We start from the raw sequence: 16,941 nt of genomic DNA, 5'->3' as shown, positions 1-16,941 counted from the left end.
CTTAGCGCTTCCAATGCAGCAGGCATCGGTTCGATCCCTGATTGGGGAACTAAGATCTCACAAGCCACGTGGCATGGCCAAAAAAAAGAAGATCAAGAAGATTAGAGGATACAGAATTGAGAATTGAGGGTGGGAGATGCTACTTTAAGTGGGATTGTCAGCGAAGTTGTCTCTGAGGAGGTGACATTTGAGGAGAGACCTGAGTGAAGTGTAGGAGTTATATAGACATTTGTAAGAGTCTTTTGATCAGAGGGACAGCAAGAACATCAGCCTTGAGTTGAGAAAGTTCTTAAAAATGTTTGAGGAATAGCAAGAAGGCAGTGTGACTGAGCATGGTTGAACAAGGGGGAGAATACCAGAAATTCTCCCCTTTGCTTAAGATGAGGTTGCAGAGACAACTGAAGACCAGATGAGCATGGCTCTGCAGGCCACTGTAAGGATTTGGAATTTTAATCCGAGTGCCTTGGGAAGCATCAGAGAGCTGAGGGCAAGAAAGCGACATGGTGGAATTGACTCTGTAAAGTGGTCATTCTAGCTGCTGAGTAGAGAGAGAGGTGAGGATCATGGAATATGGAAGCAAGGAGACCAGTTAAGAGGTTCTTGCAGTGGCCTAGACCAGAGATGATGGTGGCCTGGCTGATCCAAGCCATGGAGTTGGTGAGAGATGAATTGCAGGCAGGGGATGTGGAAGAGTAACGATTCTTTCTGGTCCAAGTAACTGAGTAAATGGTGGTGTCATTTCTAGACATGAGGAAAGACTGAGGGGAAGAGCAGGTTTGGCAAGGGGTGGAGGAGGAAGAAGTCAAGGGTTCACTTTTGGACATTAAATTTGAGATGCCTTTTAGACAGCCACATGGAGATACCAAGTAGGCAGCTGTCTATGTAAGTGTGGTGTTCAGAGAAGTTGGAGCTGGGCATGTGAACTTGGGAATAGATGGCATAAACTCCAGAAGGGAAATGTCTCTTGTAACTCTGGTTTTGTTCTCCACCTGCTCCACAGGGCATGACCTCAGGCCCCATAGGGCAGATGGACGTCCATCAGGTTAAGAATCACCTTGGAACTGGGGCACCATCAAAAGTCCCAGCTCGGGGACCAAAGCACCACATGTACTTCCTGTCCTGGTGGACGGAGGAAGCAGGTAAGTCCCCTTGCACCCTCTGCCTCAGGCTTTCCACCTTTAAAATGACAATAGTTTCATCCACTACTTGGTTCTCCTCAAAAAAGAGGGATAAGATGCCACACATACGACAGTGAAAAGAGTTGCCCACACCTGGAAGAACTCCATGACTGGAACCCAAGGATAGGGAGATTTGTTTGTACTGAGATGATCAAGCCCTTGAGAGTAGGCTCTGTCTTCTGAATGTCATCCTCTATGGAACTTTGTACAAGGACCAGTCAGCTACTGCTGCTGACTCTCTGTCTATACTTGAAGAATTAATACTTCAGTCACGAAGTGGAAGCTGACATGATGTGCCGGATAACTGCAAACGCATCTTAAGACAAGGCCTCTGTTCTTGACCCTCTCCTATCAGCTCTCCACTGCCTCTAGAGAGATCTTGCTAGAAAATCATGTCACTTCCTTTCTTAAACCCTTCCAATGACACCTCATGGCCTTGGGGGTAAGGTCTGAGCTCCTTATCATGGCCTGTAAAACTCTACATAATCTGGCCCTTGCCTACCACTCCTGCCTTATCTATTGCTGCTTTTAAAAATGTATACCACTCTCCAGGTGTTAACCATTTCCCTAACTGGCTTTTGGGGAAACATTCTTTTGTGTTGTGTCTTCTTAGAATGACCCTCCCTGCCTCATGCACCTAGAGAACCTCTGCTGATCCATCAAAACCCCAGTTCAAGATTTTCCTCCTCTGTGAAGAATTTCTAGACCCCATCTCAGGAAAAAAAAAAAAAAATCTCTCCTTTGTCTACACCAGCACTATACTTAATTTCCCCATTACACACTGTCACACCACATGGCAGTCATTTAGAAAAAGTCCACCTCCTCTACTAGACTGTGGACTCCTTCGGGAGACCAGCCTAAGAGGTCATCATCTCCCTGTTCTCTTTACCTAATCTAGGGCTAGGCAAGCAGCAAAAACTTAATACATTTTGGCTAAATGAAGTGGATTAAAGGGTTAGAATACAAGAGCCCGGAACAAAGCCTGTCTCTCTAGGAATAAAGCTGGAAGCTCAGAGAACATTAGAAAAACTCATGATGAAAAACAAACAACCCAATCAAAAAATGGGCATAAGATCTAAATAGACATTTCTTCAAAGAAGACATACAGATGGCCAACAGGAACATGAAAACATGTTCAGCCTCACTAATTATTAGAGAAATGCAAATCAAAACTACAATGAGGTATCACCTCACATCAGTCAGAATGGCCGTCATCAAAAAGTCTACAAATAATAAATGCTGGAGAGGGTGTGGAGAAAAGGGAACCCTCCTATATATACGGCTGGTGGAAATGAAAGTTGGTAAAGCCACTATGGAGAAGAGTATGGAGGTTTCTTAAACTAAACACAGAGTTACCATATGATCCTACAATCCCACTCCTGGGCATATATCTGGAGAGAACTATAATTCAAAAAGATACATGCACCCCAATATTCATTGCAGCACTGTTTACAATAGCCAAGACACAGAAGCAACCTAAATATCCATCGACACAGGGATGGATAAAGAAGAGGTGGTACATATATACAATGGAATATTACTCAGCCATAAAAAAATGAAAAAATGCCATTTGCAGCAACGTGGATGGATCTAGAGATTATCATACTAAGTGCAGTAAGTCAGACAGAGAAAGACAAATATCATGATATCGCTTATATGTGAAATCTAAAAAAAAAGATACAAATAAACTTATTTACAAAACAGAAATAGATCCACAGACAGAGAAAAGAAACTTATGGTTACCAAAGGGGAAGGTGGGGGAGGGATAAACTAGGAGTTTGGGATTAACATATACATACTACTATATATAAAATACATAACCAACAAGGACCTACTGTATAGCACAGGGAACTACACTCAATATTTTGTAATAACCTATAAGGAAAAAGAATCTGAAAAAGGATCAATTATACATATATATGTAAAACTGAATCACTTTGTTGCGTACCTGAAACTAACACAACGTTGTAAATCAACTATAGTTCAATGAAAAAAAACCCAAAAACCAACGACAACAAAAAGAAAAACTCATGGTGACCCAGCCAAAGTCAACAGGATGCATGCTGGGGCTTGGTAACATCGCGCCTGTCAGGAGAGTGAATTAGTTTGAACTAATGTCAGGCTATCATGAGCTCTATTTGCCTGAGTAATGATAATTTGTATGCCTCTCGTATAGGGGGACTTCCTTAGGTTCATACTTGAGTTCCCTTGGGCTTTCGAAGGGGGCTGGACTTAGCCATGGAGACAGGGCTCAGCCTTAGCCAGTCCTACAGTGGTTTCTCGTCCACAGGATCCCTGGAGGGCACATGGCACAGCTTCTTACAGGAGTGGTACAACCCGATGTCTTGGAAGTGTCCAGAACACATCTGAGTGAGCCCTGGGTCTATGACTATCATACTAGGTACAGGGATGACACAACCCCGCTGACCTTGAGCGATCTTAACCTGGTGAGGTTGCAACACCTCGCCCAACGTGTTTACCTGCAGTCAGACTGGATGGCTGGCAACACCAATGGAATGGCCATGACCCCAAGACACACCATTTGCTGGAGTAATATTCCTCCCTGGCCCTCCACCCTCAGCTCCTTGAAAGGGAGGCACTGTATGTCACACAGGGTAGTAACAGGGTAGGTGGGTCAGGGTGATGAGTGTTCCTGATCACTCTGGCAATTTCTGATTGGGATCTTGTAATGGCCCGTGACCCACCTGAATCAGATGAGCTGCACTTTCCGGGCTGCCGTACCGAAGGTCATGTCCATTGATGGCCAACACACGATCGTTCTCCTCCAGCTGACCGTGTCGGTCCGCCACGCCACCATCCAGAACGTTGGAAATAAACACCCCAGGCTCATCCACCTTGCGCACCAGTTTTATTCCAAGCTGCTCCTCCGGGCTGCTTTTGTTGAGGATCACGTGGAAATGGTCATCCTGGGGTTCGTAGGTGTCCAGGGGCTGCCCATCAGTCCTGCTCTGGACTTTCTGCTCCCGCAGCACCATCAGCCACAGCACCTGGCAGGGCTGCCGCAGGAGGTGCAGGGCATAGTTGTGCCGTACGTTGCTGATATCCATCCCGTTGACCTAGGGCAAGGGGACCTCAGAATCTGCAGTGACCGAGCCGTCCGCCCCACCGGCCACAAGCCTGACCAAAAGGCCCAGCCCACAGGCTCACTGGGGCCCTTCCTGAAGGACCACTCTGCTCTGTCACCTTCTTCTCTGTCCAAATACCCCCATCTTCCAAGAGGACTTGTAACCCGGTTTCCTTGAGTATTACCTGCACACCTTTTCAACTCTCTCTCAGCAGACACCATCTTTCTTCAGTCTTGTCCTTACACAGGCCCTTGAATTTATTTATATAGTCCTAACCCTCCTTTCTGTTGCTTGCTAAACTTATTTTTCAGCTGAAGGGGGGAGGAAAAGGAAGAAAAAGTGGGAAAAGGCAAAAGAAGAAAAGAAAATTTCTGATTAATGATTACATTAAACTGCTGTTTAAATCAAACTGAGTTGGCATTTTCTTTCCAAACATCTCCAGATGAATTTTTCTCCCTGGATCACCTGTACTGGAACTTCCAGGACCCACTACCGTGAGTGTGTGTGTGTGTGTGTGTGCGTGTGCGTGTGTGTGTGTGAGAGAGAGAGACAGAGAGAGAGAGAAAGAGAGGGAGGGAGAGAATGTGTGTGTACATGAAAATGTTTCTGTGTTGGCAAGTGTGTGAATGTGTGTGTTTGTGTGTGTCTGTGTGTGTGTGTGTGTCAAGTGTCCAGGTGGTCACCTACAAGGTCTTTTGCCCATGTTCTCAGCCAAAGGGAGAAAAAAAATCTCTACAGTTTCAAACAAACTGATGTGAATGGAAGCTTCTAGGCTCTTTTATTGAAAGGCGGGATCACGTTATTAGGCTGCTTAAATGTCCTCCAGCTTGGCCCACTCATTTGTGCCTCACTAATGATCTTCAGGGCTGATGCTGCATGGGGCTTTCTGGTTTTAATTACTCTAGGCAGGCCCAGCCTGGAGGCTGCAGCTCCCAGTGGTGGTCACTGCCTGGGAAGAAAATAATTTCACAGCAGCACTACACTCTGTGCTTAAGGAAGGAGGCCTCACAGAAGAGAAACAACCTTCTTGAATTTCTATGGTTTGGTAAGATTTCCTGTACTTGCAGCCAACTGTTAGAAGAATCTTGGAATGAGATTTCACGGGCCTGCCTGCACCGTGCAATCGCTCGTCCTCTGTTGCATCTCCAGGGATGGATGGAGGCTCCCTCGTGCTCGGACAAGGCTCATCACCTCTGTCCAAGCACAGGTGAGCTCAAAGACCTGGCTCTGCTCTGACACCTTATCCCGTGTCTGGTTTTCCCCATCACACCCAGGCCAAAAGAAAGTCAGGGTCGCCTGCTAAATACTCCTGGCAGCTCTTTTGCTTGCAAGTGCCAGTTGAAGGCCACAAGAATCGAAAAGGTTTTCCTTATGCAACCCTCCCAGGCAGCATAGTTTCCACAGAACTGGGAGAAAGCCATGCAGAGTGTCGCTGGTTGCACGGCTGACTGTCCCTTGAGGTTGACGGGCCCTGCCTCATACTCCACCTCGGAGGCCAGTGAGAATATCAGTGTTTCTACAAAAACTGCTTTAAGTTCCTTCTCCTCTTATCCCAAACAATAAGAGTTTCTGTGCCAGAGAAACAGCTCATGATGTATTAGGAGCTGGCCCCTCAGCAACCCAGAAGGGATGGGATGAAACTGTCATCTGAGTATCAGACTGGAAATATATGACCAAGGCAGGGATTTTTTCTTATCACTTTTGGCACATGTTGGACTTCTGTCTGATAAACAACTCTTCCTTTATCCTTTCTCTTCTTCTGAAAATTCCTCCCTAGCACCCTTCCCCTTGGTCAACCCTCAGAGGACAGTAATGCCCAACGTGTTCTCTTCCACCACCTGTCTCCCCTGGAATGTCTGTGGGTTGGCAGGATAGCTTAGGGATTTGTGTGTGTGTGTGTGTGTGTGTGTGTGTGTGTGTGTGTGTGTGTGTGTGTGTGTGTGTGTGTGTGTGTGTGAAGGGCCATTAAGCTATAGGAAATTTACTTTAGAGGGGTGTGTGAATGTAAGTGATTAGATAAAATATAAAATGTTCCATTAATCTGCTCTAAAAACAATTTAAGAAGATATAGGCTGCAGTTTTATATTGTTTTATGTTATTGCTACTTAAAGTGGGAGGAAAGGGTGAGAGAGGAAGAGAGAGGAGGGAGGAAGAGAAGGAAGAGAGAAGAATGCAGAGGTAGAGAAAAGGGAGGGGGAAGACAGCAGAAGAGGAAGGAGGCGAACACAGAGACAAAATGATACAGAGACAGTATTTATACAGAGAGAGAGAGAGAGAGAGAGATCAAAAGAACAAGAAAGGGAATTCCCTGGTGGTCCGGTGGTTAGGACTCCGCACTTCCACTGCAGGGGGCACCTGGTCAGGGAACTAAGATCCCGCATGCTGTGTGGCATGGCCAAAAAAAAAAGAACAAGAAAGACAGAAGGGTTAGGGACCTATCTCAGATTACAAATCTTGTATGAAGAGTCATATCAACATAAGAACTATGGAAAGTGACGGCTCCACATTTATGCTGGTGCTTTACCCATGCGTCCGTCCGTCCGTCCATCCATCCATCCATCCACCCACCCACCCACCCAATGATTTGCTCTGAAGTGACTTTTGCTAAGACCCTCTTCATGGCTCCACAGCCGTGGTCTCTACCTTTAGGATGATGTCTCCTGGCAGTAGCCGGCCGTCTCTGGCAATCACCCCATCACGATAAATGTGCTGGATGATGATATGGACCAGCGGGGTTTCATTGCCTCCCACAAGCCTAATGGAGAGGCTTTCATTGGGATCCGTTCGATTGATCTTGACTCTGGTAATTTCACCATATGGAATCAGGTGATACAACCTTGGAAAGACTAAAATGGACAGAGACAGTATTTAAGACACCCCCCCAATGGACATTTCCAACCACTCCTTTTCTTGCCAAACTTTGGTTCCAGCCAAACTAAACTATTCATTATTCCTTGTACATGTTTTCCATCTTCCTGCCTCTGTGCCAGCATAAGTTTCTCTGCCTGGAATGTTTTCCATTCTAGGCTTAAACCCAATTTTTCCTTCAAGGCCTGCATGAAATGATCCCCTCTAATTAAACTCTACCCTGATCCCTTTTCCCCTGCTCTCTCTAAACTTCCCATTTCCCATAAAGCTTTATTTCTCATGGCACCGAGCCTTCTATTATTATTTATTATTATTCATGCCCATTTCTTATACCCACCATTGGACTCTAAGATCCTTGAGGACATAATTTCTGGCTGTTTTGTAGTTCTGTGCACAGACCTCTGTACACAGGAGACTTCAGCCTATGTTTATTGAATGAAGAGGAATGAACGAATAGTCATTATGGAATGGACTGCAGTTTGATCACTTACTAATCAAGGGGCAAAACAGAACAAGCCTGTTCTGCTCTTTTTGATCATTTTGAAGATTTCCTCCTGGGAGGCCCTGCTTTTCAGGCTTAGTGAATCAGTCCTCTCTACCCGACCCTGTTGTCAGTAAAGGGAAGTCAAATGGCCTAATTCATGATCAAGGAAAGAGGCCCAGGCCTAGCTGGTGGCGTCAAGAGGTTCGTCCCCGATCTGCTTGTATGGCTGGATTCGGAGCCAAAAGGAGATTCAGAGACCCAGGCTGGTGTTTCCAAACTTTACCTTTTCATTGAGGACTCTTTCCCCTTGAAATCTTTCACCGGTCCCCCTGCCCCCGCCCTGCTGGGCCCACACACAGAAGAGCTTCTCAGGCTGTGTAGTTTGACAGTGACGGTCAGACCTTTGTTTCACAAGGGAGGATGCGTGAGCTCGGAGAGAAGTGACACGACTGGCTGGAGGTGGCAGTTAGGTGGTGGTTCTCAGAGCCAGGTCAGAACCCGGGGCTCCTGATGACGCTCTCTCCTGTCACCTTCCTCAGAGTCCCCTGAAACCAGGGGTCCACAGCCGGCAACGGGTCCACAGGGGACTTGGTCTACAGACCCATAGCCAGCAGCAACGACTGGCGCTGTTCTCTGCCTCGGTTGGAATAGAAGCCTATGGGGGGGACACCAGGAAATGCCGGCCCCGCAGCACCTAGTCTGACGGGAGCTGCAGCTCCTCCCCAGTTGCTTGAGGCTCGAGTTAGGATGCTGAGAGCGCTAATGCTTTTGTCTCCTGTAGCTGCTGACAGCTGCGTCTGCCCTATGATTCGCCCTTAATTATGTCATCGGGAAAGATCAAAACTGCAGGCCTGGTTCTACATAAAACACTCTTTCTATTTTCAAAACCCATGACCTTAATGCATTTTCCCTAATGAACTACGAGTTCATGAATGAGTACTCAACTCTCTAGGAACAATACAGAAGGAATTAAAATTATTTCTAAGTATTGCAGAACATGATAAACAAAGCAATTTAGCGGCCAGAGGAAGCTGGAGACGTTGTAAATGTGGGTCTTTACCCCCCACTGGGAGTTAATTTAATGTAAGCAATTGGGCTTTGCTGTGAGGCTGTGGGCAGCAGCCTTCATCTGTCAGCTCCTGGTGCTAACAGGGCTTGGGTGATCGAGTTCAATTAATGTTTAAACTATCTTGATTACCTTAAGTAGGCTCTATCCACAAGTATTTGTTGGAACAGGTCTGGTGACAAGGAAATGGAAGTTCTTAAAAAAAATATCATTTTGAGCAAAGAAAGATTTGGAAATTATCATCAAAGCTGCTGGTTTTCTCTCTCTCCTCCCCCTCCCTTTCTACTCTTTTTCCCAGCAGATTTACAAAAACCACGCTCCAAAAAAAAAACAAAAAAAAACCATGCTCCCAAATCTAACCAATCAAGGATGTTTGATAGTCTGAAAGGACATACCCAGTCACACTTGGAAATGTTAAGTAGAGCTATGATAATGAGACCCTAGTGACCTTCGAGAGTTAATTTTTAAACTGTCAAACTAGTGCTGGTCTGAAAAGAAACAGTTGTTCAATATTGTGTCCTTACTTAAGGACTAAGGGATATAGTATCATTTACCAAGTGTTTATTATATGCTGGCCATTGAGCTAAGCAATTTGCATGATATTTTGTTGTTTGTTTAGTCCTCACAGCAACCCTTTGAATTAGATTATTATCATCCCTGTTTTTTTTGGATGATGAAATACTAAAGCTTAGAGAAGTCAAGTAACCTGGCCAGGTCATGCAGCTGATAAGTAGTGAAGCCAGTCTCTTTACTGATATGAAAAGGATGGATAAACCATGGGCGTTCACCACACTAACCGCGGGTGACTTACTTAAGCAATGAGGTCCTAATGCCATTTTTAAAAGCTTTGTTACAAAGCTCACAAATCCTGTACCAGCCTCACTGAGTCTTAGTACCTCACCCCATTGTGGAGTAATAGCTTCCTGGAGCACCTGAAGAAATCCATTCTCTCCTACTTGAAGCCCCTGCACACATAACACAGCTGCCATCTTCATCTTCCCGAAACACAGCTTCCATCCTGCTGTAACTCTACGCAAAAGCTTTCAGGTGTGTTCACTGCCCCAAGTCAAGACTCCTAAATGGCATCCAGGACCCTTCGAATCCAGCCTTAACCTCATCTCCCACTACTTTCCAACACACAGTCAAGATCCCCATGCCCATCCAGGTCATAACCACTCCTTAAACACGGATTACACTGTCCCACTGGGAAGTGGTGCTCCTCTCCCGACAGCTGCCATTTTCGTTTATTTATATCTCACTCTTTTTTTTTTTTAATTTATTATTTATTTATTATTTATTTTTTAGCTGTGTTGGGTCTTCGTTTCTGTGCGAGGGCTTTCTCTAGTTGCGGCAAGTGGGGGCCACTCCTCATCGCGGTGCGCGGGCCTCTCACTATCGCGGCCTCTTGTTGCGGAGCACAGGCTCCAGACGCGCAGGCTCAGTAGTTGTGGCTCACGGGCCCAGTTGCTCCGTGGCATGTGGGATCCTCCCAGACCAGGGCTCGAACCCGTGTCCCCTGCACAGGCAGGCAGATTCTCAACCACTGTGCCAACAGGGAAGCCCTATATCTCACCCTTTATGGTATTTTATTTTTTCAGTCTGGAATGAACTTCTTGGAGCCAGGAGCTGGATTTTATAATCTTTATATAAAATACAGAGCTTAACTATATAAACAACTCATACAACTCAATATCAAAAAAACAAACAACCTGATTAAAAAATGGGCAGAAGTCACGAAAAGGCATTTTTCCAAAGAAGATGTACAGATATGGCCAACAGGCACATGAAAAGATGCTCAACATCGCTAATCACCTCACACCTGTCAGAATGGCCATCATCAAAAAGTCTTCAAATAACAAATGATGGCGAGGATGTGGAGAAAAGGGAACCCTAGTATACCATTGGTAGGAATGTAAATTGATACAGCCACTATAGAAAACAGTATGGAGGTTTTTCAAATAACTAAAAATAGAACTACCATATCATCCAGTAATTCCATTCCTGGGTATATATCCAAAGAAAACAAAAGCATTAATCTGAAAAGATACATGCACCTCAGTGTTCAAAGCCACATTATTTACCAAGATAGGTTGCTTCCGTAGCTTGGCTAAGTGTCCATCAACAGATGAATAGATAAAGAAGATGTGGTATGTATACAATGGAATACTACTCAGCCATAAAAAAGAATGAAATTCTGCTGTTTGCAACAATGTAGATGGACCTGGAGGGTATTATGTTAAGTGAAATAAGTCAGACAGAAAAAGACAAATATTGTATGTTATCACTTACATGTGGAATCTAGAAAATAAAAACAAATAAACAAAACAGAAACAGATTCACAGATATAGAGATCAAACTAGTGGTTACCAGTGAGGAGAGGGAAGAGGAGAGGAGCAAAATGGGGTAGGAGATTAAGAGGTACAAACAACTATGTATAAAATAAATAAGCTACAAAGATATATTGCACAGCACAGGGGATATAGTCAATATTTTATAATAACTATAAATGAAGTATAATCTATAAAAATATTGAATCACTATGTGGTACATCTGAAACTAACATAATATTGTATATCAACTATACTTCAGTAAAAAAAAAAGCACAGAGCCTAGGCCAATGTCTTACACATAGTAATCTCTTACTTTAAAAGTTTCTGCAATAAACATGCAAATCAATGCTATTCAGGTAGGAGAAAACTTTACATGGAATGGAATTAAGGAGCCTTTAATAAGGGAGGAAGACTGGCAGAAAGGAATTTATAATCCTTTTATTCATTGCAGAAACATTCAGCAAAAACTATTATGTGCCAGATATTGTGCTTGGCCTTGAGAACACAAAGACTTAGATAAAGAGCCCCTGCCCCCATTGGTACAGTTATGATGAAAGGTGACATTTCTATAACAGAGATACAGGTGCTTTGAGAACACAAAGGAGAGAGGACTGAGGGAGTCAAGGAGGGCTCCCAGGAGGAGGCAAAGCCTATGCTGAGCCTGGAAAGAGGAATTAGGATGCCAGCTGAAGGGGTGTGAGAGTACAGGACGGACAACAACATGGAAGTGAGAGAGACACAGTATTTACAGGACGGCAATAAGTTCAGAGTAGTCAGAGCATTTAGCGCGTGTACAGGGTGAGAGGGATAAGCAGGGGCCTTATACGACTGCTTCCAAGTTCTCTGAGAACATGATAAAGACGGTGGTTTCAGATTTACCTCCCAATCTCGAAGGAGTGGAGGGTGCTTAATCCAGTGGGTAAACGAGTGGGGCTCTGTAGCCAGAGGACCCAAGTTAAAATCCTAGGTCTGCCATTTTCCAGCTGGGTGACTTTGGACTAGTTACCCAATCTCTCGGAGTCTAAGTTTCTTCTGTAAAATGAGAATCACGATCACTATCCTTAGCACTGTGACCTTTAAATGACTTAGAGCACTACCTGGCACCCAGGAAAGCTCAAAAAAAATTTTAAGCTACTATTATTACTGCTGTAAAGGTCTAATATTAGATGAAAAGAAAGGACAGGACAGTATTTTCTCAGCTCCATTTATATTGGGGAAAACACATAGGATCTAAGATCCAGAAACTTCCTTTGCATAGATTCTAGAACCACATTAACCTGGATTCCAAGTTTAGAAGGGCAATTTGGGGCAAGCTAAGTAACCTCCTGGTGTCTCAGTTTCCTCATCTGTAAAACACGGATAATAATAGTAGCTGCTTCAAAGAGTTGTTGAGGATCAAATGAGTTAATGCATGGAAAACACTCAGAACCACACGTCACACAAAGTGGTAATAAGAATAAATACCTACATAGCATTTACTATGTGCCAGGCACCGTTCTAAATGTTCTTCACTTAATTGTATTATTCTTGGGACTTCCGTGGTGGCACAGTGGTTAAGAATCTGCCTGCCAGTGCAGGGGACACAGGTTCAATCCCTGGTCTGGGCAGATCCCACATGCCGCGGAGCAACTAAGCCTGTGAACCACAACTACTGAGCCTGTGCTCTAGAGCCCACGAGCCACAACTACTGAGCCTGCACGCCACAACTACTGAAGCCCGTGCACCTAGAGCCTGTGTACCACAACGATGAGTAGCCCTTGCTCGCCACAACTAGAGAAATCCCACGCGTAGCAACGAAGATGCAACGCGGAAATAAATAAATAAATAAATAAATAAATAAATAAATAAATAAATAAATAGAGGCATAATTCTGTTTTAAAAAAAACAAACTATATTATTCTTTATTTGCACTAAGCTAGCACCTGAAGGTAAGGGTTCCAAAACCTTTTCCCTCAATCTATGTAAAAAGAGAACAATAATTTCTGCCTTTGGTTGCTTATGCAAGAAGTAGGCTAATCAAGGTAAGAAATATTTATGCCCTTGGGAAGAGAGGTGTCATAGAAAGTGGGGGGGTGGGTCTGGTTGTCATCACGCCTGGAGTCGTCATTCTGGAAGCCCAGGCTTACTGGGAGGCCACTTACCGTCAGGGGCAGTGGTGTTTTCAGAATTCTCTCTGCCCTGCTCAGCTTGGTTGACAACTGTACTTCCACTCTTTGTCCTTCGAAGAACACTCAAGGCTCGGTTTATTTTTTTAAAAGATCTGCTTCTGATGGTGGATCGCTCAAAGGGCCGTGCTGAGGACAAGAGAGAAGGGAGGGAGAGTAGCTACACATTCATAGAAGTCCTCTTTTATGGACATGGCTGGTAAGACACGCACAACACAATGTGAACGGTGATTACTTCTAGGTCGTGGGATGATAGAATTTGCTTATCTGTATATTCTCAGTTTTCTACAATGCAATATGGATGGTTTATTTAAAATCTGCTTGGTTTTTTTCCTGGGCTGGATGGAATATAACAGCACTTTTCTCGAGCCACCTGGATGGGAAGGTAGGGACACCGAGGGAGTGATGAATCACTAGGTCTAACTTCAACCCCTTTCACCAGGTCAGATTACACACATTTCTAATGATCTCAGGTCCTCGCGGTTTCATTTCACTCTGGAGAACTGGATGTTGGGTTGCTGCCAAAACTACCAGAACGTTTTTCTCTTGAAAAAATGTTTCTATAACTTTCCACAGAGGGCAATCCCAAGGCCAAGGAACCCATTCCCGGACAACCACCCCTTTGACTCACCCCTTGTTCGGTTGCTCCGGCCAGAGTCCAGGGGGCTGTTTGGCTGACCGTCCTCTGCTGTGGACACGTAGGCAGGGTTGTCTAGGCCAGGCTCGTCTGTCATTAAGGAGATGGCGGCAGCTGCAGAAACCTCTGGGGAGAGTGCTGTTGCTGTGAGGCTGGCACAGCCGTCTGGACAGCCATCCTGAGAGTGCCTCTTCCTGTCTTTGGTGAGGCCGTAGTGGGAGGCACCTTTGCAGCTGCAACAAAACCAGCAGGAGGTCAGAGACGGCTTTGCGCATTGTTCAACCAGGCCTCTTCGAGTACACGTGCTTACTACCCTTGGAAATTGACTTGCTCACCCCTGGTTCCTCTTCCTTTTCACATGGACGTAAGTCAATATACACTTGCCAACCAAATGAATGAATGACTTGAAAGAACAATTTTTAAAAGATGTCTACAGCATTTTGTTAAAGCACTCTCTACACTGGCCCCTGGAATGCAAATTACGAGAGCTGTCATGGGGTCTACAAGATTAGGGCTTGAGGCTGGCAGTCTTCAACTATTTGGATGTGGTAGTTCCTTCTTGCTGGTGTTTATTTTGACCATGAAAGTCCTTAGTCACCCTCTCAGTCCCTTCTTTCGGGTTTAGTTCCCAAACCACTGACCATAAATGCAAAGGTCCTCCCAGATTCCAAATTTAACTGTCCATGGAAACAGAAATGCCCTCACTACAAAGCCACAGGAGTTGGTTCAGCTTCACATTCTCTAGAGGCAGGCTTGCTGGTTTCCAGTCTCCACCTCTGGACTGGTCTCAGAGTGGCCGGGACCAGGGGCTGGGGGCTCCCATGTGCTAAAAGTTTTCACGTCTTTTAACGCTGGGAAGGTAAAACAACATTCATGGTCTTTAAAAAACAGGTCTATATCCATTCCCCATGCATGTTAAACAGCAAGCCTAAGGGCCAGGACACCGAGGTTTGAGCCGATCTAGGTCCGTATTTTGCTATGGATGCACTTCCATTGTCACTGGGCAAGTCGCCTCAGCTCTTAGGTCAGGTTTTGATCAGCAAATGGTGAGGATTTAACTCTCTCATTCACTGTGGTGAGGAAGTGCCGCAGACAGCCAAACCAGCTCCCCAGTGGTTATGAAGGCAAAAATCAAATGGGCGAGTCCCTTTAAGAAGTGGCCATTTGCGTATAATGGATGTTAATTTATAAATTATTTTTACCAACTCATTACAGAAAACCTTATATGGTTGAGCTATTTTAAATAATGCTTTGAGAGCCTATTTGGAGTGATGCTTATGAATGGAATCAAACAGCAGTCTGCAGTTGATATGCACATGATTTATATGGCCTACAGAACCAGATCTATGGTTTTTGTCTGGATGGGAATCCTTGCTCTGCAATTTACATAGCTGGGTGATCTGGGACAATTTTGTTAACCTGGTTAAATTTTCTAATCTGCACATACATCTTGGGTTGCTGTAAGGTCTGGTTGACATTAAGTCTTGTCAAGAGTTTAGTTCTATATATCTTGCCAGATATATAGGAAATTCTCAACAGATTGTAGCTACTTCCATAATTCAACCATTCTAAGATGCCTGTTTTGTCACATTTTAACTTCTCTGAGATTAGGATGCGTGGGTGATTGATGGGGTCCCACAGCTCCAGTTGCCAAGCTGCAGTCATGACACAAATGCCACTGTCCAAGGAAACATGGTCACAGGTGTCCATCTCGTCCCTTCCATTGAGTTGCCTCCACTCTTGGTACTATGCCATTGAGTTTAATTGCTCTTCAATGTCTTAGAAAAGATTACATTATGATTAAGCATTGCAATGAAAAGTTACTGTATATATGGAAAGTCTCAAAAACGGAGCAGTGGCATGTAAATTTGATATTGGTGGTAAATATTTGTCGTTAGAAGGAGGGCAGCAATTTCTGATTTTCTTGCAAAGAGACAAGCAAATGCTTTATTTGCTTAGCAAGAAAGATACCCCCAAGGAGATGAAAAGTGATGTCACACTTTGTTACTGAGATCACCCAAAAGGACAGGCCTAGTTCATGCCAAACAGTACAACTAGAGGGCAGGAAAGGTCACCATATTTGTCTGAATGGATTTCAAAGTCTGATCTGACCAACCCATGCATTGCAGGGATATCTTTAAAGGTGTTTTGGAATGATTTAACCAGTGGCAGTTTTAAAATTTTCTTGTTAGGGGACTTCCCTGGTGGTACAGTGGGTAAGACTCCATGCTCCCAATGCAGGGGGCCCGGGTTCGATCCCTGGTCAGGGAACTAGATCCTACATGCATGCAGCAACTAAGAGTTTGCATGTCACAACTAAGGAGCCCTGGAGCCACAACTAAGGAGCCCGCGAGCCACAATTGAGACCCGGCGCGACCAAACAAATAAGTTAAAAAAAAAAAAGAAATAAAAACCTTTTTTCTTGTTGGTACATAAAATATGATGCTTCTTATAATCCATGATGATGATTTGATGAAATGTGGTTTTAATATTAGTAGAAAAGGACTCTGATTATACAACCCTACATCCTTATCTTATAGAAGATGAAACAGGCCCCCGGTTTCTAATGCTAGTTTTTCCCTCACTGAAAGAGTACAAGCTCCCTGCTTGAATTGGTGAGGTTTTACTGTTCTGATTAGCTACTTTGGCTTTGAATTGTTCTGCTTAAAAATAGCAAAGTGGTTGATATGAGAAACTCAGAAATTGGAAGAAACATTGTGTGATGGAAAAAATAAGAGCCAGCGTGCATTTGAGCAGCTCCAAAGTCATAAACATACGAGTGGAACACTTCTCTGTAAGCCAGCAGTATCGGGTTAACAACGCCTGGTTAGGAAGTTCCTAGGCTATTTCGTTGGACTGGAAACAGTATTTCTTTTCTTGGGGCAGCAATGCCCCTGACCATGTGCCCTGCCAGAGCAGGAAATGAATTTTCCAATTGGACAAATGGCTGGCAAAGGCACAAGCCAGGGCTTTCTGAGGGGACATAGCATATCCCAGTGGAAAAAAAGTAGCATCTTATTCTGCTGCCACATCTGTGAGAAGGGTTAAGGTATTTAAACATCTCTGAATCCCAAGACTATGCCATTAAGAAGCCATTTCTGTTTCAAATCCTTGGGGTTCCAAAGAC

General features: G+C 44.4%; 1 protein-coding gene across 5 annotated transcripts in view; it reads right to left on the bottom strand.

Annotated features, from left to right (window-relative positions):
- The window catches only part of LNX1 (ligand of numb-protein X 1), a 220,692-nt gene that overhangs the window by 35,019 nt on the left and 168,732 nt on the right, over positions 1-16,941 (bottom strand). For all 5 annotated transcript variants that reach the window (XM_059922988.1, XM_059922987.1, XM_059922989.1 and 2 more), the window contains 4 exons: positions 13,809-14,047; positions 13,154-13,306; positions 6,908-7,110; positions 3,884-4,255 (listed from right to left, as the gene is read on the bottom strand). In XM_059922988.1, coding sequence (XP_059778971.1) covers positions 3,884-4,255; positions 6,908-7,110; positions 13,154-13,306; positions 13,809-14,047 — 967 coding nt within the window. The remainder of the gene's footprint in view (positions 1-3,883; positions 4,256-6,907; positions 7,111-13,153; positions 13,307-13,808; positions 14,048-16,941) is intronic.

Source organism: Balaenoptera ricei, chromosome 5 (assembly GCF_028023285.1).
Source record: "Balaenoptera ricei isolate mBalRic1 chromosome 5, mBalRic1.hap2, whole genome shotgun sequence".
NCBI lineage: Eukaryota > Metazoa > Chordata > Mammalia > Artiodactyla > Balaenopteridae > Balaenoptera > Balaenoptera ricei.
Note: the sequence above shows the minus strand (reverse complement) of the source record. Positions and strands in the feature narration are given on the sequence as shown.